This window comes from Gouania willdenowi, chromosome 24 (genome assembly GCF_900634775.1).
Source record: "Gouania willdenowi chromosome 24, fGouWil2.1, whole genome shotgun sequence".
NCBI lineage: Eukaryota > Metazoa > Chordata > Actinopteri > Blenniiformes > Gobiesocidae > Gouania > Gouania willdenowi.
In genome coordinates, this window is record NC_041066.1 from 13,345,356 (window position 1) to 13,365,736 (window position 20,381).

The window sequence follows — 20,381 nt, forward strand, 5'->3', positions numbered from 1 at the left end:
ATTCATAAGCCACGTCTTAAAACTTCTGTGCCCAAAAAACAGAATTTGGCATTGACAAAAATAAACAATTGAGACATACATCAATCAGCCATAAATATATGACAAACTGCTTACTTAGTATTCCGTAATTCACCATTTCATAGCATAATAAACAGGGATGCACTTTTTTATCTCAATTGGATTGATATCGGATATCAATCCCACATTGGCAAAAAAAAAAAAAAAAAAAGAAAAATCGTAACATGTCGACCGGCAGCTAATATCTCTGATATATATACATATATATATATATTGTTTTATTTGGACTTATTGAGGTTAATTTTCCAGGGTCTTCTAATTTATTTATCTATTTTTCAATTATAGAATATTCTCATGTTTAAGGTTAGAATGTATGTATTAACCCATTGGTTAATAATAAAGGGGTCAGTTTTTCTAATGCTTACTTTGTTTGAGTAATTATAACTTGATCAACTCTTTTCAAAGGAAAAGATCAAAGAGCAGACACTTCCTAGGGAGTGAAAGATTAAATCTGCACATAGGAGAGAATAGGAAACAGGTATGGGACGCAAGCTCAGGCTTGATCACCCTGTAGCTGGCCACCTTTGATGAGGGTGTCAAATGTCAAAAAGGCCGAAACACCCCCTGATTCAAAGGAACACGACTGATGATGCGCCCCATGTTTACATCCTTCACTCTAAAATGGTAAACCTCATGTGACTACCATCTTTTGGCATGAAAGATGGTTTAACATTATGTCCCGTGTTGAATGATTCAAACATTTCACACTACAAAATAAGTAATAAAAGTAAGTATGATTCATGCTGATATCAAATTGGATGGGTATCGGCCAACAACCGAGGCTACAGAATAGGTATCATATCGAAACTGAAGAACTGCAGTTATCTAACAATTTATTGGCACTTTTAAACTCTACTCCGAAATGTTCCCTGCTTTCCTTTACGTCTAAATCAGGAGTCAAACTCAAGGCCCAGGGGGCCAAATCTGGCTCTTTAGTTTAGAGCATGAAATTCAAGAAAGTAAAAATGATAGAAAAAACATGAAACATTTTGTAAATGAGCAACTAATGCAGATGTAGAGATCTGAGTCCCTTCAAATAGAAAAATTCAATTAAAATCCACAATATTTGAGTTCAGTTTTCCACTTCTTATATCACGACGGCAGTCATTTTAAATCTCAAATCATCGAAAGAACTCAAATTATTCCGCAAAATTTCCCCTAATTCACAAAATCATAGAAATTGATACTGTATACTCACATACTATCATTTATCCGTGGAAAGTGCAAACCAGGGCACATTAATATTGAATTAGCTATTTTTCTCAACCTAAAACTTGTGGCCCACATAAGGTCAAACTGGTCTGTATTTGGCCCCTGAATTAAAATAAGGTTGACAGCTGTCACTGGTCATAATTTTATGGCTGATGGCTGTATGTCCAATATATGTGACAGATATTGATATTGATCCAATAAAGCAGGTGTGTATAAAGATGCTATAGCTCAGTTTTCCATGATGAGACCTTGAGGGTAATAACGGCGTTTGATTTGTGATGCAACTCACAAGATTTGGATGGAAAGACTTCACTTAATCAACCTAATAATAATAATAATTAACGATGCTGCATGAACAAAGAGCCTCCTCATCATATCTCCAGTCTGTCAGCTCCAGTCCAGGCTGTGAAAACCAGAACCCAAACACCAGCAGAACTAGAAAGAAGCCCCACAACCAGAGATTGGATATGCCGAGAGGAGCGAAGGCACACAATGCCCCTCCCTCCCTCCAGCTGCATGGTTTGCTTTCTGTTGAGATTCAGTCTGATCCGGCTTCATCCTGTTAGCGTCAGGATGTGAGGCAGAAATGTGAGTGCGTATGTGTGTGTGGTCACCAGAGAAACACGTCAACAATTCAAACATCTATTTTCATATATCAATGACTTAAAGTACACATGGTAACCGTACTCTCCAAGACTGCCAGGGTTCTCACCTGTTGAGCGTAGGACCCCCTACGGTGTGATTTTGACTCATTTCAGTTCGGGGGCCAAATACGGAGCAGTTTATATTCAGTGGGTCACAGATTTCAGACAGGAAAGTATGTAATTCAAACATTATTGTGCACTAGTTTGCACTTCCACGTATAAATAAATAATAAAATACTGTATGTACGGCACTGATAATATCAAAGCAATAACTGACAGATATCAGTCCCTGCAAGATCTTCAATTGAAATAATTTTTTGTGACCCACGTTTATGTAATTTGGGGTAATTTTGGGGAATAATTTGAAGAAAATTCCAAGATTTGGGAAAAATTGAGTTATTTAAAAAAATTGAGATTAAAAATCAGATGAAATGAAAATGTCAGTTTCATTGTATTTGTTTATACATTTGAAGATGTCAAGCTGAGATATCCACATTTAAATTGGCATTTTACACAATGATTCATGGTTTCTCTGACTTTTTTGCTTTCTGCTGTGGGCCGAATAGGATGCTCTAATGGGCAGGATTTGGCCCCCGGGCCTTGAGTTTGACACGTGTGCCCTATGGTGTAATTTTAATCCTCTACGGTGTGATTTTGATCCCTTATGGTGTGATGTCAGGCTTTTTTGTCGTTTAAATTTGAAAAACATCTTCAAATCAATCTACTGAATAAAATGTTATTTCTTGTCTACGTCGTGTCTCTGAGTATTTATTTGTCGAGGAACTACTGTATATCAAGCATGAGTAACTCTAACTCCATTCATCATGACCCTTCACCAATTCAACAAATAACTTTTGGCTTCAAAGTAAGGCAGTAACCAAAATATATATATATATATAAACTTTAGCTTTACTTCACAAAATTTGGCCCTCGGAAAATTCTAAACTTGCGTGCCACGTGATCCCTCTACGCTGTGAAATATTCCTGGTGAGAACCCTGACTGCATTGACAGCCAGTCTTTGATAAGTGCATCTCGAAGCTAATCCCTCAGGCTTTAAAATAAACTGACTTTAGGGTTGGTCACATGATTATAATAACATATCAACATGGATAATAATGACATCTTTTACACGATAGTGAATTATTCTCGGCTGCTATAAATACATTTCTTTGAGAGTCGTTCGAACGCTTTGCCACTGTTTGCACGCTGTAGTCGTGATAGAAAACACACACACACACACACTCATACACACTCACATACAAACAGGCACATGTATTTTTTTTCCATTACAGGCCCAGCACACCAACACATACACACACATGCACTCACACACTGAAGACAAAAAGGCACAAGGTATTGCTAATGTTGAGGATACACGGACACATGAATGACCTTTCACCCTACCAGTCCTTCTTATCCTCACCTTTAATCAGCTGCAGTGGAAGAAAGCTGCTGCTTCCTCTTTGTTTGACATGCAAATAACAAAAAAAAACCCTCACCTGTCCATAGTTAAACACACAGTAGCAGTCAGGGTAGACCATTTGGTATTTTAGCACACACACACGCAGAGACGATGTGTAAGACTTCCAAACTGAGCCGATCATCACGTAAAAATCTTAAGAAAAGCAGACAATGGGTTCTATAAAAAAAGACGTAGAGCGGGCTGGGGGTCTGTGGTACATCACAGACCTCATTAGTGGACTCCATGGGCACTTTTAGGAAGAAATGCCACAAGGGTCTTCAACATAGTAAGATAAGATACTCCTCCCGTCCTTAAATCCCCATGAGAAGAGAGAGCGAGAGGCGGATCGGCACACTGGACCGGAGTCCTGGTCCTGGTGCTCCTCTGGGATCCAATATGGATCAATAATAAAGGAGCAGAACCAGGGACCAGTGAGCAGGACGCCTGTACTCCAAATTACACACACAGTAAATCCTAGCTGTGAGGAACACGCCCCCTCTCACCAGCCTATCAGGTTGGCTTTAGCTTTCTCTGTCAGTTTGCGGACTCGGCCTTTGGAGGAGGTGCCGAATGTTATGGAGGAGTCCTCAAACAGCAGCTGCCTCTGCTCCTCCTCAGAGTCCTCCTCCATGTACCAGGCCGAGCGCCGCCCCTGGTTTCTGGTCTGCATGGACGCACCGTCGTCTGTGCCCTCGTCCTCCTTCGGGGACTCCCTCCGACCGTCCTCCTTCGATGACTCTCTCCGGCTGAGTCGCTGCTGAGGGACAGTTTGTGGAGGGGGCGTAGCCTCACCTGTTCTCCTGCTGCTTCTCCTTAGTGACGAGGGTTCGGGCGACTCAGTGAGTGGAGCGGACTCCTCGGCCCTTGCACCTCGAGGCCGGCCACGTTTTTTGGGCGACGATGGGGTGTCGGATGTCAGCGATGTTTCGCCTTCATCTGCTATGGATTGGTTGAGTTCGTCGTCGGGGGAGGGGCTCCTGTGGTCGCTGCGTCCACTCGGATCCTCCTTGCTCCTTTTTCCTTTCTTTTTTCCAGGTGGTCGACCTCGGGGTCGGGAGGGGCTGGGTGGGGCTAAGTCTTCCGGAGGACTTTGTGGCGGGTCGACTTTGGTCTTCTGACTCCTTCTACTTACCCCGAGGGTCACATGACTGCTGTGGCCATTCAGGTGGGCTGTTCTCTCAGATGGAGGTCTAACAGGAGAGCCTGGAGTGGACATTTAGAGAAATATATTCAGAGAGATTTAAGCATGAGAATTTTCTAAATCTGAAGAGATTTTTATCTGAACTGACCCCAGACATAAAGATTAAAAAACAGGCATAGAACAGTTTTGATTGGACTTTGTGTGTTTGTGTGCTCTCCGATGATCTCAGCACAGCACACTGAAGGGCTGCCAACTTTGGTCGTTTAGTCGACTAATTGGTCGATGCCAGTGTGATCGACCAAGATTTTCATTGGGCGACCAGCAATGACATCAGTTTCAATACCGTAAAAAAAAAAAAATGCAATGCACTTACTGTATATAGGTTATCAGGATTAAATATCAAATACAATTTATTTAACGCCTAAACATGATTCTATGTCCAGTAACAGCTGTGTGTGAGTGTGTGCTGCGCTGCAAAAAAAAAAAGAAAAAGTGTTGCGCTTCAGCTGTTACTGCGCAGTGCACTGTCCTCAGAGCAGAGCAGATCAGATCAGAGCAGAGAGGGAACGAATTAAGACAGGCTTGAAACAAGCATCCACTGTTGAACCTATCCTTTTTCTGCACAAGAACATGGAGTATCCTCATATTTGATACATGGATTATGTAAATAGATCGACTGCTGTCTCTAGCGCCGTGGGCACACTGCGCACCTGTGTTTGACGTGGGTTTGTTTCCCCGTGCGCTGATGTGATGTTGACATTACCAGTTTATTAACAAAAGCAGGCTTACCACTAAAACAAACGTAAATATGTCATTTGTATGAGGAAAAAAATAGGTTTTAATTGTCGATTTCAGGTCGGGCACGGATATAAATACCTAATGTTTGTCAAACCTGTAGGTTTCACTTTTGCTTTGTCGGGTTCTGGTCAAAGCTTGAATAAGGTTCATATCATAAATGGTCTATGTTTAAAAGCAAATCGGCACCACAAAACGCCAAAACTAAATATATGTCTCTTTTTTTTCATTCTCCGTTTTTTTTTTTTTTTGGCCGACTAATCGCTTCGTATGCCATAGTCTTGGTCGACCAACCATTTCCTTGGTTGACTACAGCCCTACACTGAAGCCAAATTCTTGCGTGATCAAACAAGATCTAACAGCATGACCTAATGCCACATTCCAAGCAACTCGGAACTCCAAATTTTCTGACCGACAAAAAACGCCACTTGGAATGCCACCTGAAATTGGAGCTCCTACTCTGTAAAGTTGTGAAAATAATCTAAAATTATAGCAGTCGGCCATACTTGAGATATTTCAATGTGCTGCCGCTGAACTCGGAGATCGAAATTGTTAACTCTAAAACGCAGAGTTTCGAGTTGCCTTAAATGCACATACCGGTTCACTCCTGAGTTAATGCTCATTAACCTAAATTCTGACCAGCTGTGAAGTTGCCCATCTCTGTTATAGGGTACCCTTATAAAATATACGATAATCTGGTGTTTACCATCGTTGGTCGGGAAGTAGGAAAATCAGGACAAAAACAGCCCGGTTATCTTTATGTGTGTACCGTGCTTTTTGCAGCACAATAAAAACTGCTCTTACCAGGCGTGAGCCGTACAGGCGTCCTGAGTTTGCGACGAGTGCTGCCGCCGCTATTTTCTGTGGGTTGGGGAGTTGCTACTTTTTCAGAAACTGTGGGAGTTGAAAGTGACGTAGAGTTGTGTGCCCGCAGTGAGCGAGCAGAGTCTGTAGAGAGTAAAGGAAAAACGTGCGAGATGTCATCAGTGACTTCTTTGCCATATTGTTGAATGCATTAAATGGACTGTGAGCGTACCTGCTGGGCTCACTGTGCTGTTGCTGATGGTATTTGAAGCAGATGAAGATGGTGGTGAGTTTATGGAGGAGTGGCGTGCGCTGCTGCGTGTGCGTCCAGGAGCTGGAGTGTCTGTCCTGCCGTTGAGCAGCTGAGGCGTTTGTTTGTGGGGAACGTTCTGTCTCAGAGACGAAGGCCGTGAAGGCGTCGGTGAGGGTTCGCGCTTTCCTGTCACACGAGATGACACACGTCTCTTTCTCTCCGGGCTAAAGGAGTAACAACAAGAATAATCAGATCTCATACAAACAGAATTTAAAAAGTTCAAAGAAACAGTTTTGTTAAAAGCACTTTTTTTGAGTGGAATATCAAGCATCGTCAGGTCTCCTATCAGACACAGATTTGGAGATAGAGGAATCCTGCACTCCAAAATGGAGAAGAGCTTCTCAGTAATTAGAAACCAAAATCGCTGTACTGGGGAGCACAACCATAAGGCATGTAAATAAGAATCAGAAATCTGTTGGGGAGAAGCCCATTTTCTGCAACTTCTGTTGGGAAATGCAAGTTCTGTGTAAAACTTTGTATTGAATTAGCGTAAGGTTTGTGTTTTTTGTCATCTTAAAAGTATTATATACATATTCTGTCCAGGAATGGTTGACTTTAAAACATGACCGTGTACCTGGATGCAGTGCTGCTTGGTGGAGACTCACTACTCCTCCTCCTCCTCCTCTTCATCGCGTGCCGCGTCTGTTTGTCTGACGTGTGCCGCGTCTGTCTGTCTGTGCCGTGTTTGGTCCGTTTATCAGTCAGGCCGTGGATAGCTTTGTAGTCGGCCAGGATGGAGCTGACGTGCTCCTCAAACAGTGCGGAAAGCCTCAGACTCATGCTGTAGATCTGCGGGAACACAAAGCAAAAAAGCCTTTTAAATGAAGCACAGGCGAAGAATTTAACAAAACGCTATGCTTTGCTTTGCATGTTTGTGAGAGGCTCTCACCCGTGACTTCTTACTGGGAGTGTAAGCTTTAGAATTACTAAAAATGAGGCGGATGTCTTTGCAGAGGTCGATGGGAGACTGGTATTTTCCTTCCGTCAGCGTGTTTAGAACGGTGCTGAAGTCCATTGGGGAATCAACTATTTGCAGATAGTCCTTTAAAAAGAAGCATAGGGGGATTTCAGATTTATTTTTTTTGTTAAGCTTTCAGGCAGAATAAAGACTCAAGATAATGTGGCCGACATTAGAAGTGGTTTGACTATTAAAGGTTGACAAAACCAATACAAGGTTAATGAAATTCAACTCATGCCATTGTGATGTGGTCTGTTTATGGTGCTGCTTACTAAAGATTACAGAGAACATCTTTAACTATCTCTTAGAATAGACACGGAACTCCTAAAAAAAAAAAAAAATAATAATAATAATAATAATAATAATAATAATAATAATAATACAAATTCAAGAACTAAAAATAGTGTCAACTTTGAGCATTGGATGGGAAAAAAAACTATTTTTTTCTTCAGAGGCTAGCTTTACAGGAACATTATCCAGTCAATTTATTCTAAAAAAAGTTACCGGATACTCTTGCAGGTCCACAGGTTCTCTGAAGGGCTCAGAGTCTTCACACTGAAAGATGAGATCCAGTAACTCCCTGCAGCGACCCCTCCAAGCATGAGGGTCATATGAGTGCGCTCGGTTTCTCAGTTGGCGCTGAACAGGTGGGCGACGCTGCACAAAATAAACATTGGTACGGACGACTTACAAGATTTGGAAAAGTAAAACTCTTTATAGGCCGAGGCTACTCGTGATAACCTCGGTGTGTTTAGCTGCCGGTAACAAACACAAAGCCTTAACACTTAGTGTTAACGATTTCAGATCAGATGAGAGTCAAAAAATGTAATTACAGACACAGATAGATGGGTTACCTTATGATTACGGGTGGATGTTCCAGGGGTATTTGTATCTTCATCCTCTTCTTCATCATCCTAAATAAAAAATAAAAAAGTGATACATTTTTGTATGAGTATATGAAATATTCCCAACAGATTTTCCATGTATCTCCAAATTCTGTGTTACATATTATTTGTATGCACCTCATCTGAAGAATCAGAGAAAGTTGCCTTCTTCATGGTTTTGTGGAGTGGCATTAGGTCTGTGAGGCTTTGGTCCCTGTGGAAGAACAATTGGAAAAAGAAATAGAAATAGTACAAAGCATTCAGTATGAGAAAAATAAACATGCATCATTTAAAAAAAGTACTTGAGTGCAGTTGTTATTTTCACTTGTGTCAGATGTAAGTGAATTTGATCTGAAGCAGTATCACTGGAGCATGTGGGATGTAGCTCAAAACAGTGGATTAATTTCCTCTAAAAGCTAATGAAAATGTTTTTTTCAGATTTTGATGGAAAAACACAAAGAATAAAGTCAAGGAATTTGTATCCTTCTATTAAAAAAATTAAAAACATTAAAAAAAAAAAAATTATTTTAAGAGGAAAATGCTGTATATTTACACCTGTTCCTACCAATTGGTCTTTAAAGCCCCATAATGCTTGGAACTATATTGACAATACAATGAACACTCACTTGATGAACTGCAGCATGAGGTCAGAGACAAACTTGGCGGTAGTGACGATGAACGATCCAGGCTCATTAAAGGTTTGTGCGTTATGTTCGATGTAGCGAACCTCCCACATCAGAGAGGAAAGACGTCTGAAAGGAAAAAGAGTCGGTTTAAAGTTTTAGCTGTGAAGAATCGGCCTTGATGACCCGCACAGACATACCTGTAGAAGCGGTTCACCAGCCTTTGGCGTATGGTGCTGAGGTCAGTTACATAGGCCACCACTGTACAGTATGTGGGGTACGCTTGGAGATCAACTGGGAAAGCGAATGGTGCTGCAACATCTGAGGAAACCAAGAAAAGACCATTAGCATCAGGAGTTCATCTTAACGCCTCCTTTTTCCTTTCCAGTCATTCTGCGGATCCTCACAATAATTAAGAGGCACCAAGAAAAGTAAACATCAATGCAATTTGTTCTTTTTGTGAAAAACAGTGTAGGAGACAGGGCTGGGGTCAATTAAATTTTTTCAATTACAATTATGTCTTCAATTATCCATGTTCAATTACAACTCAATTATGATTACATTGACCGGCATTTTTTCCACTTACAATTATTATTTTCCCCTGAACATCAATTACAATTACATTTTCAATTACTAAAGTTCACTTACAATTACTGAGCCTTTAATAAATAACACTTAATAAATGTGACATTCCTCTTGTGTTAGCTTTCTGTTAGCATCTCTTATGATAGCGGGTCAGTTTGACCTATGTCTTAAATCAGCTGTAAAATACACTAAAAAATATGTACTATCATCTAATTTGTTTTTCATCTCTTGGTTACCTTGTTAAGCTTCCTAATGAATGAATATATTGATATTAATATTTTTGGTGTGGGTGTCTGGGCTTTTTTTCTGTCAGTATAACCCAAGATTTAGATGGTGAAATTAACCTCAATAGTGGGAAATAGTGGGATATGAAACATATTTTAATCATTGTCCACTACGTATGTGTAACATTGTTCCCCAGGTTTGTGCTTAATTAATAATTGTAATTGACAATGTTTATATAATTTCCATGAGATACAATTACATAGTTAATTATCTGAACACAATTACAATTAAATTAAGATTACAACAGCAATATATTTTTTAATTAGTAATTAATGATCAATTATGTCATGATTTTAATTAATGATCAATTACACGTCTACAATTATAATTGACCCGAACCCTGGCAGGGGATTTAAAGAGAGATGGAGAAGAAATTTCTTTCCTAACCAGTCACTAGAGGGAGCTGTTGGATAGCCATCACAGCCAAAGGCTCATTATACCATTACATCACTAAGGAGGTATTCAAGTGAGCGTCAACATTTGCCCAAATTTGTTTGGATGTTTTTTTCCTTTCAGCAGCACAGCACCCATTGACGACAACATGAAAAGCCGAGTCATGTTAGGAATGAATCATTCTGCGACTTCATCTTTTCCTGGAAATGTTTCCAATGTGGTTCAACTTTAAATCTTTTTACGGGATCTCAGTGACATCATACCAAGGGTGCAGAGCTGGTCGATGGCTTTGATGATGCGATCGCACTCCTCTGCTCGTGTTTGGCAGCCCCATTCTCCATCAATGGGGACATACAGCAGGTCTTTCTGCTCGTCCCGTGTCAGCGGGACGCTGGTGCCCAGCTCGTCTGGGAAGGTGGCTGCGGCGGAGTCAGGAGCAGCGATAGTAGAAAACAACAGCATTAAATACTGAACATTAATTGGAGTTACCACAAGTGTATAATTGTGTGAACTTATTGTGGACACCTACCATCATCTGGGATGGGTTCCATATCCCAAGGACTCATCTTCTCTGTGTCTCCATTATCCCAGCTGAACAATAAAAACAGGAGATAACAATCGCCTGCATTGTCAACCATGTTGGAATTATGTTGCATTCAGAAAAATAAAGTAATTCAAATGTTTGTGACAAACTGTAATATTTAAGGCACATATTTTAACTATATTATCATTATTTAAATGACCAATAAGAGATTCACAATTTTGTGGGATTTTGGCAACAACAACACCACCAAAATAATGACTTAATGCAAACAGAGACATGACGACTAAAACTATGAGGAAACTGAACAAATATAATTTGGTGAAAATGCACCTTTTGACCTAAATTCATTACAACTAATTTAGTTCAATCAGTTGCTAATTTTGAGGTAGGTTCAAGTATTTTGGTAACACTTTACTTAAAGTTTTATACATAAAGGCTGGCATTACACTGTCATTATTAGTACATGACACCTGTCATTGGCATTTATAAAGTGTCATGAAGGCTGTCATTAAGCGTCATTCCTTACCCTAACCCCACTAGATTCCTTCACCTAACCCAAAAATGCCAACATAGCTCCAAAGGTGTCATAATTTAGCACTGAATGACAGCCTTCATGACACCTTATTCATGCTAATGACAGATAATGACAGTGTAATGTCAGCCTTATGTATAAAACTTCAAGTGTTACTGGTATTTCTGACTGAAAGCAGATGAATGATGAAAACTGATACACGCAATCCTGTGCTCTCACCAGACATTAAAGCACTGGAACAAGCTGTCAGGGTACTGAAGCTGATACGGCTCCTGGCTCTCGATGGTCCCGAACCACCAGGCGTCATCGATCACTGATCGAAACCTGTCGCCTACAAGAAAAAGCCCATAAAATTTGTGAGAGATGAAATAAACACCAAACCTGGAGCTGGACATAGTAAATGCTTTATGTCTCACCTATGCCCCACTGCCTCCTTCTGGCATTGTCAAACTGTTGCCTCAACACCAGGAAATCAATGACGTCAGGCATGTCATGGTACCTGTAAGAGTGGAGGATGTAGAACGTCAGTATTTAAACAGTGGCCATTTGGCCATTGCTATAATTTAGGACAAAGGTGGAACTTGTTACTTCCGACGGCACCTACAGTACGGCTATATATATATATATATATATATATAAATAAATAATTTGACATGTTTCATTTGCTAAATAAAACAAATTTTCACAATTTAAGATATCTACAAAGAATAAAGCTTGGGACACACGAGAAAAAATGATTATTAATACTAACTTTGAGTTGTTTAATGCACGCGCATGCAAGCTCCTCCACCCCGCCCCTCTCAAAGCTAAAGCTAGCCTGTTATTGCTAAGGCATCAAAAACGCTTTGCAAACAAGCAAGGAAAGTCAAATTCTAACAAAAACACTTCTAATGCAGTATTGCATTTGTTTACAAAAGTGGACATACAGTATGTTTCTACAGTGAACACACTTGAATTCATAACCTCGAAATTATTTTTTGTCATTTAAATGCTTCAGTTCTATGGCAATTTATAAGTGCACTGCATTTGTTTACAAAAGGGAACATATTTGAATAATATTCAAACAAATACTTTGCATCTTTTTATTCATTTGCATTCAAATAATATTTTTTCATATATATTTTTGTTTTGTGCAAAAGTGAACATACTTGATTTTAGTGTTTGAAGGATTGTATTCATGTTTGAAGAATATATTTGACATTGTTTTGAACAAAAAATAAATACATTTTTGGTTGACAAATAATCGTTTGAATAATCGCAATTTCCAATTATGACTGAGATAATTGTAATTATTATTTTTTCTATAATTGAGCAGCCCTAACCTACAGCTAAATAAATCTCAGGCAAGCTAGCAAAAATGGACACATTTTCTTTAATGATTGCATGCCTTTCTTAGGGCATTTACTTAATATACATTCTTGAAATGTAATATTAATCTGTGCAAACAATAAATTGTGATTGGACTCAGGTACATGACTTCCTTCTGTAGATGTTCACATTAGCACGAATGATAAAAATCCTTGAATGTAAAGGAAGTGCAAAAAGTACTTAGTGCAATGGTTCCCAATATTTTTGTTGTTGTGACCACATTTTTATTGATTTTTTTTCTTTTAACTGTACAATTAAAAAATCTAATTTTAATCATTTAATTTTTTGTATACTATTATTATTACTAGACATTCCAGGTGACCCCATTTTATTTCAAGGCAACCCCACGGTTAAAAAACCCTGACTTAGTCGGTCATTCTACAGCGAGGAAGTCATGGTTTAAATCAGAACCTGAAGTTTTTTCCTGGTTAAATGTTAAAATTGTAACCAGTCCTTAAAGTTCTCTGCAACTCATGATTGTTTAAAGCAAGTCAAGATTAATGAAAGACACATGCTCATGTGGTTGGTGTGAAATATTCAACATGTCACTACTCCAGGATTCCAGTTGGGGGCAAAATGTGTTCAAATCATCATAGACCTACTCTATGTTATATTTTGGCCATAAGTCGTTATTACTCGATGTTGTGGTTTCATTAATGGGTGATCTGCTTACTTCATGGAGAAGGATCCTCCGGTCAGTTTGCCAGAGTCGGGGTCCAGAAAAGAAAGCTTCAGACAGCACAACGTAGGTAAACCCACTTCATATTTGATGCCAACTATCTTCATCAATTCCTGCTCCTAAACATCTCAAAAAGGAAAAAAAAACACATCAAATTAATAGAAAATTAACTAATGTACAAAATGAAATCTTTCTACCGTTTAGGTTCCATTGTTTTATGATGTGAATGTGGATTAAATAAAGCAGGATTTTCCGAATATTGTCTGTGGAGAGGAGATTACTTTAGATTAGTTATTAGTTAAAATGAGGTCACTTTTGCCTTGAAATGCACCTGCTACATGAACAGGGTGTACTATGCGTGCACACTGCACAGTGCAGGGCAACCCTGATGAAGGCAGCAGAGAAAAGAACCAAAATGAATGAAAGCTGTGAATTCCATCCAAGTAATTACTCTGCATTTCTTCAAAGGATTGTGTGTGTGTGGGGGGGGGGTTTCTCTAATTTCCAATGTTGAGCAAGTCCTTTCAGCCACTGCTTTGAAATAAGACATTCTTACATGCAGCTATAAATATTGTAACCTAGAAATATCATTCAGTTTAAGCTGAATGGACAGTGGCAGCAGCTGCTCAATATACTGTCTGTACAATAGTTTCTGACTCATATTAGTCTGGATTGGAAATTCTTAATCAGATTAATCAGAGTAATCAGATTACTGAAATTCGTAGAGGAAAATCTTTCTGTCCATATAATAGAGTTTCTCTGTAAATACTGTGTTGAATGTAGGGTTCATACCAAATACCGCTATATATTTTCGTTATTATGTGAATTTTTAATATACCGCAGTACCGGTGTATTTGATTACACAACAGTCGGAACGCTACACTGCGCCACGTTTCAGTCAGGACCCTTTCGATAGGTTGCACTTCTAAATAGGAAGGTAAACAGTGTGAGTTACGGTGTGAGTTACAGTGTAAATGGATAAGAAATACATTTTAAGCTCTGAAGCTGCATGTGTGCATATGCCTCTGCAACAGGATGACAACGCTCACGGACATAGACATTATATACATACGGCATATAATGTCTATGCTCATGGAGGCACGGTTAGCTTAGCAGGTTAGCAGTAATACATAAAAAAATAGAGCAAGGCATCACAATTTGTAATTCCTGTAACGCGGAAAAAAGTCCTGGTGGAGCTGCAAAGAAAACGCTACCTTATTCACCATAAGAAAACACTACACCACTGAGTATGCAGTATTTAAAGCTAGAAATCAAGCTAATGCTAAAGCTAAGCTGGTGGGACAAAGAGCCAGTGGGTGTTACGTGTGTGGATGCCTTAATAACAGACGGCGTCACTCATCATGACAGTAAAATAGACCATCCTAAGTCAATCTACAGCAGTAACTCCTCTATCATCCAGTAGAAAATGCTGTGAACACCTGATTATGCATTAAAAAAAATACCGTCATATACCGTGAAACCGTAAGAATTTTGAAAAATACTGTGATGTACATTTTTGCTCATACCGCCCAGCCCTTGTTTAATGTTAGCGATTGTTGTTCAAAATGTGGAACTTAGTGGACAGAAATCTGCAGACACACTAAATCTCATGAGAGGGGGTGCGGGGGTGATGTCTTTTGTAAAAGAACATGAAATCCATCTTTTTCTCACCCGTAGCTCCATCTTGTGCCAGGGCTGCTTTTTAGGATTGATGCTGTAAATCTTCTTTTGTTTGGCCATCTCCACATACGCCTCATGGCCCTGCCTGAAGTAGTACACCTTTGGACACAAAACACACGGCAGATGATGGATTTGTATCGATAATGTGATGCCTGTGTGTGTGTGTGTGTGTGTGTGTGTGTGTGTGTGTGTGTGTGTGTGTGTGTGTGTGTGTGTGTGTGTGTGTGTGTGTGTGTGTGTGTGTGTGTGTGTGTGTGTGTGTGTGTGTGTGTGTGTGTGAGTCCTGCTGTGTCAAACATGAGCCTGTGTTTTAGTGTGTACCATCCCACAGAAAGAGGGTGTGTACCTCGTCTCCCATCTGAGGAATGTAAGGACACCTTCGGGGCACCGTGTCTGTGATCCAGGAAGCGGGAAGCCATTCCTCCAGAGTGAGGCCTTGTTCCTGGAGCTCAGTCCTCTGTGTAGCACATCAAAACTAGATTAACATTGGTTTATGTTCTGTAAATCTTTCACAATTTAAATGATTAGTAAAGGTTCAAGTCATGAGAGAAAAGACAAAACAATCACTGGATTTAGTGTATTTTAAACATAATTCAAAATATTTTATACTGTTTGGACTGAAAACGAACCTTCCTCTTCTCCTTTGGCTTCTTCTTCTTTGGTTGAGTACCGTCTTTGTCCACTTTGTCCTTTTTCTGTTCTTTCTTACCCTCTCTCTTCTTCTCGCCGTCTTCCTCAGAGCTGCTGCTCTTCTTCTTTATTTTAACACTCTTTTTAGGTGGTTCAAGGTTGATCCCTGCATCTGCTGTCCAGTCAGAGTAATCGCTGGAGTAGTCACTGAAAATTACATGACAAAACAATGAAGCTACTTATCTATGCATGTACCTGTTACATATTGACTATAGTGTTTTACCTTGAACTGCTGTGATCATCTGGCCACGGCTCCTTCTCCTCCTCATTTTTCTCATCCTCAGAGGAGTGACCATTTATTTGCCGTACATCTGCCTCCCCCTGCAAACACATTTTCTGTTGGTTATCTTGGCACATTGACAGTTTAAAGGGGACATATTATGCTAAATCCACTTTTTTTTTTTAGCCCTTAAATGCCTTTTGTTGTATATTTCGAGTGTTTAGAAGTATAGAAAAGTTCAAATTAGTCTCTTCAGGTGCTCCGTTGATATCTTTATATTCTGTTTTGGTCATATTTTTCGTAATTCTATTACGTTTTTAGAACAATAACGTCACAGTATTTGCAGTGGAACTGCCAAATTAGGACATCGACTCCAAGTCCAACACTTTGAGCAATCCGCCATTTTTATTTCTCGCTTTTATTTTGTAGTCCAAGCTCAAGGATGCCGAAGTTACGAGAGGATAAGTCTAAATGTTCGGGTGTCGGATGTAGTAACCCACACGCTTCATTACACCGTCTCCCAGCATCAGAACCTTTTCGAAGTGCCTGGTTGAGTTTTATTTTTCACGCACCCACATCTGTAGGGAAGGTCATTTTTGTGTGCGCGAAGCACTTCAAGGATGACTGCTTCGCCAGTATAAAGAAGGATTTGCCGAAAGACTTTGTCTGATTGAGGGGTCAATTCCTTCTATCTTTGGAGACGACGAACAGAGCACTTCGGTAAGCTGTAAATAACGCTAAAAAGTGTGATGATAATACGTCATTGTTTTGTTAGCATTAGCAGTTGCAGCGTCTTCATATGTTAGCACTCTTTGCTCGTTTTAAATCCTTGATGATATGGCCTACGTGATTTAATTTAAGTCTAAAGTTTTCATCAGACATTTCATTTTGCTGTTTTTGTCTCCAAAAAGACTGTATTAAAATGCATTTCGTGACGTTAGCTTGGCGCTAGCGTTAGCTCAGTGCTTGTGTTAGCTCACTTGTTAGGGTTCTGAAGGTTCATCATCTTAATTTTCATCTCGCTCCGCCAGGTCCAACTCTGGCTCGAACATGTAAGGCTGGATGGACAAGTCTTTCGTTGTTGACATTTTGTAAATAACGTGTGAATAAACATTTTCTGCACCACTAGACAATCGTCTCTCTTCTATCAAACTACAAAAATGGCCGAACAGGGTGGAGTTGAACCGAGTGTCACCTCTGCAACCTGGAGAGGGGGCGGGGTATGAAGTGTCTCATTTGCATTTAAAGAGACTGCACCAAAACGAGTTGCTCTTAGAAGCACATCAGAAAAGGGGTAGAAAAGGGGCCTGTGGAGCTATAATAATGAGGAATTCAGACCCAAGCATTGCAGTTCCGCTTTATATAGACCACAACTGTATGATTGATATGTAAAAAGGAAGGATTTAAAAGCATGATATGTCTCCTTTAACGTGGTGAAAGACGCAAAAACTCATTTGTGCCGCAGACCAGCAAACAGGCAGTCCAAGTCTGAACAGCAGAAGGTCAGCAAGGACCAAACATCAGAAAAGCCTTTGACTCATTCACCTGGATTATAGACAGTAATTGCCTCCACTAAGGAGGTTATGTTTTTGCCTGCATTTATTTATTCATCAATTTATTTGTCTGTAAACAGTCTAACTCCTAAACAGAGGTGTAACGAATACCGATATATCCTACTCAAGGAGAAGTACAGTTACTTGACTGAAATTGTACACAAGTACAAGTAAGTCATACACAAAATACAAGTACAAGTAAAAAGTGAAATATTAGGATAAGCATAACATCAAATTCTTGTAACAACATCACAAAGTGATAACTTTGATAACTTGAGCAATAACTGATGAACACTATCCCAAACATCAAAGGGAATATTCTCTCACAAACAGTGTTGCAAAAAATAATGGTAAATGGTAAATGGACTTGATTTTATATAGCGCTTTGTCCCCACACTGAAGCAGTCTCAAAGCGCTTTACATATCAGCTCATTCACCCAATCACTCTCACATTCACACACCAGCGGGACAGGACTGCCATGCAAGGTGCTTGTCGACCACTGGGAGCAACTTAGGGTTCAGTGTCTTGCCCAAGGACACTTCGACACATAGTCAGGTACTGGGATCGAACACCTCCACCTCTCGATCAGAAGACGACCCACTACCACCTGAGCCACGGGCGCAATCCAAAAAAAACATTGTTCTGCTGCCAACTAGGTCTACAATATTTTTTTACTCACAGTATTGCTTATCTTTTATGTATTTCATATTTATTTAAGTTTGGCCTGTTTAAAAATTCATCAAGCTTGATTTCTGTTTTTGCTCCAAAAAACCTGATGTATCTACAGCTCTTTAGTAATTTATCTAGTTAGTGCTTTATCGCGTCACTTTTAGTAGAAAAGTTGCAACTGACAGGGAACTAAAGAGCAGATACGCCACGTTTCCCTTCATTTGCAAACAATACCATTATTTATCTATACAAATCTTTCTGAATAGCACCACGACTTAATAATGGCAATGCATTAAATCCAAATCATACTCACAATCTGAATATCTACCTCAGAGGTGCTGTCATCGTCATCAGCAGCCTCTGCACTCTGACGGCTCGTCTCCTCCATGGCAGCGCGGGTCTGATATCCGTGGTTTCCCTGACTTCTCTTTGCCTCGTCCACCAAGCACTCGGGTGTAGAATGAGCCTGGAACATCACAGAATAGACGTGAGTGTGTCTGAGGTCAAACGTTGTAGAAATAATTTCATTTGGTTGTAAATCAGAGATTTATTTAGTTACCCTGCTCTCCTTGGGGAGAGAGTGGATGGTTCGCCTCCTGCGTTCTGACTGGTAAATATTGATCTCCTCCTCTCCTTTAGCCTCACGCCAGTTTACCTGTCTCCTTCGAAACAAACAAAAACATATTTTCACACATCTTTGTGTTTTCTCCCAAATTGTGTGTCTATCTCTAAAAGGATATTATTGGTGAGTGATTGTTTACCTAACAGTGGCGTCTTCCAGCTCTGGGACCAGCACTCTGCGACTCCAGGCCACCAGGTCTCCTTCTGTGGCCATCTGGCTACGAGGGGCGTTGCTGTGCATTTGGCGTACGCCCTCAATTTGCCCACTGCGTCGCAGGCCTACGTTGGGAGGGGAGTGGACCTCTGTGGGGGATCCGACTGATGCTGAAGGAAAATAAAAATATTTATTGGGAATAAAGGAATGTGAGATTTTTCACAGAATAAGAACTTGACTTTCGATCTTTGGTTTGCACCAGGGTTGGGGTCAATTATAGTTGTAAAAAAAACTGTTGCTGTTGTAATTGTAATGAAATTGTAAGATAGTTCAGATAATTGACTTAGTAATTGTAATTGTCATGGAAATTCTATAAAAACTGTTCAATTATACAATATATTTAAACACAAATCTGTGGAACCATGTTAAAGTTATGTCTTACACATGTGAAGTTTACAATTATTAAAATATGTTTCATATCAACTTTTCCCACTAGCTGTCAGTTCTCTTCAGGATCATTTTACCATATGAAATAAAAATTTGAAACCAGGTGCTCTACTGACAGAAAAAAGGCTCAGACCCACACCAAAAATATTAAAACAATAATTTTCATGGATAACTGAGCCTAACAAGGAAACAAATGGATGAGAAACAAATTAGATTTCCTTAAATAAACAGTGCTTTAATCCCACCTCTGTTGGCCTGGCTGTTCGTAGCCGCCACAGAAACGTTGGAATCGTTTGCTCCAAGCCGTTGGTCCTGGGCCTGCTGCAGCCTTTGGATCATGGTGTCTAAAGGGCTCGAACCATCCACCACCTGCTCACTTACCACTTGGTTCAGGCCTGAACATGTGGGGGGGGAAATGAAACTTAGATATGACACATTACAATGCTAGTGCTCTACTTTTGTAAATGTAATTCTTGAACTTAATTTCTTTGCATTTATAAACAGTTGATTACGGTAAAAACTGTATTTTCTAAAAGAAATCATTTCAATCAGTTTCAATGAAAAATGTTGTAAACACAATAAAGCCCATCTGAAGGGGAAATAAAAACTGGTTGTGTGAGAAAGGTGATCTTATTGACAAAAGGTTTCTTTCATTGGCTGACAACTGAGTTGTGATGAGCCACAAAGAGACAGCATCAGCTTCAGGCAAAAAAAATTGATCTGAGCGTACCCACACATTATGGTGGGTGTGACTCCAGCGTTTGTACCTGAGGAAGTGACCCCCATCTGAGGAATCAGCTGCTCATCCCTGAAGCCTTCCCTGCCAGGCACCAGGCGCTGGTATCTTGGTGGGTGTGGGTTCCCGTCCACATCCACCAGGAAGGGAGGGGGCATTAGGTGAGGGGCCTGCTGTGTCTGCTCATCCAGGACATAATTGTTGGCATCGCGGATCAGCGGCCGGTAGTCAGTGTGGAAGAACATCTGGTCTGCTATCTGGAGCACATCAGGGGTTCCCGACATAGAGACGAAAGGTTCATTCTGACAC

At 40.0% G+C, this 20,381-nt stretch overlaps 1 protein-coding gene across 4 annotated transcripts in view; it reads right to left on the minus strand.

The window, feature by feature from the left end:
* Positions 1-2,276: 2,276 nt before the first annotated feature.
* Positions 2,277-20,381, minus strand: part of phip (PHIP subunit of CUL4-Ring ligase complex) — a 40,601-nt gene continuing 22,496 nt past the window's right edge. Inside the window, exons 17-40 of one of the 4 annotated variants that reach the window (XM_028439374.1) lie at positions 20,104-20,329; positions 19,582-19,731; positions 18,876-19,059; positions 18,674-18,776; positions 18,443-18,580; positions 15,895-15,992; positions 15,611-15,818; positions 15,328-15,438; positions 14,973-15,080; positions 13,296-13,420; positions 11,671-11,753; positions 11,474-11,585; positions 10,708-10,769; positions 10,442-10,615; positions 9,116-9,236; positions 8,919-9,044; positions 8,431-8,506; positions 8,263-8,322; positions 7,913-8,065; positions 7,340-7,492; positions 7,025-7,239; positions 6,370-6,614; positions 6,138-6,281; positions 2,277-4,600 (exon numbers count right to left, since the gene is read on the minus strand). In XM_028439374.1, the coding sequence (XP_028295175.1) occupies positions 3,897-4,600; positions 6,138-6,281; positions 6,370-6,614; positions 7,025-7,239; positions 7,340-7,492; positions 7,913-8,065; positions 8,263-8,322; positions 8,431-8,506; positions 8,919-9,044; positions 9,116-9,236; positions 10,442-10,615; positions 10,708-10,769; positions 11,474-11,585; positions 11,671-11,753; positions 13,296-13,420; positions 14,973-15,080; positions 15,328-15,438; positions 15,611-15,818; positions 15,895-15,992; positions 18,443-18,580; positions 18,674-18,776; positions 18,876-19,059; positions 19,582-19,731; positions 20,104-20,329 (3,879 nt within the window). In that variant the 3' untranslated portion in view covers positions 2,277-3,896. Of the gene's footprint in view, positions 4,601-6,137; positions 6,282-6,369; positions 6,615-7,024; positions 7,240-7,339; positions 7,493-7,912; positions 8,066-8,262; positions 8,323-8,430; positions 8,507-8,918; positions 9,045-9,115; positions 9,237-10,441; positions 10,616-10,707; positions 10,770-11,473; positions 11,586-11,670; positions 11,754-13,295; positions 13,421-14,972; positions 15,081-15,327; positions 15,439-15,610; positions 15,819-15,894; positions 15,993-18,427; positions 18,581-18,673; positions 18,777-18,875; positions 19,060-19,581; positions 19,732-20,103; positions 20,330-20,381 lie in introns of all 4 variants that reach the window. The other 3 variants (XM_028439373.1, XM_028439375.1, XM_028439376.1) reach the window with 3 other exon arrangements.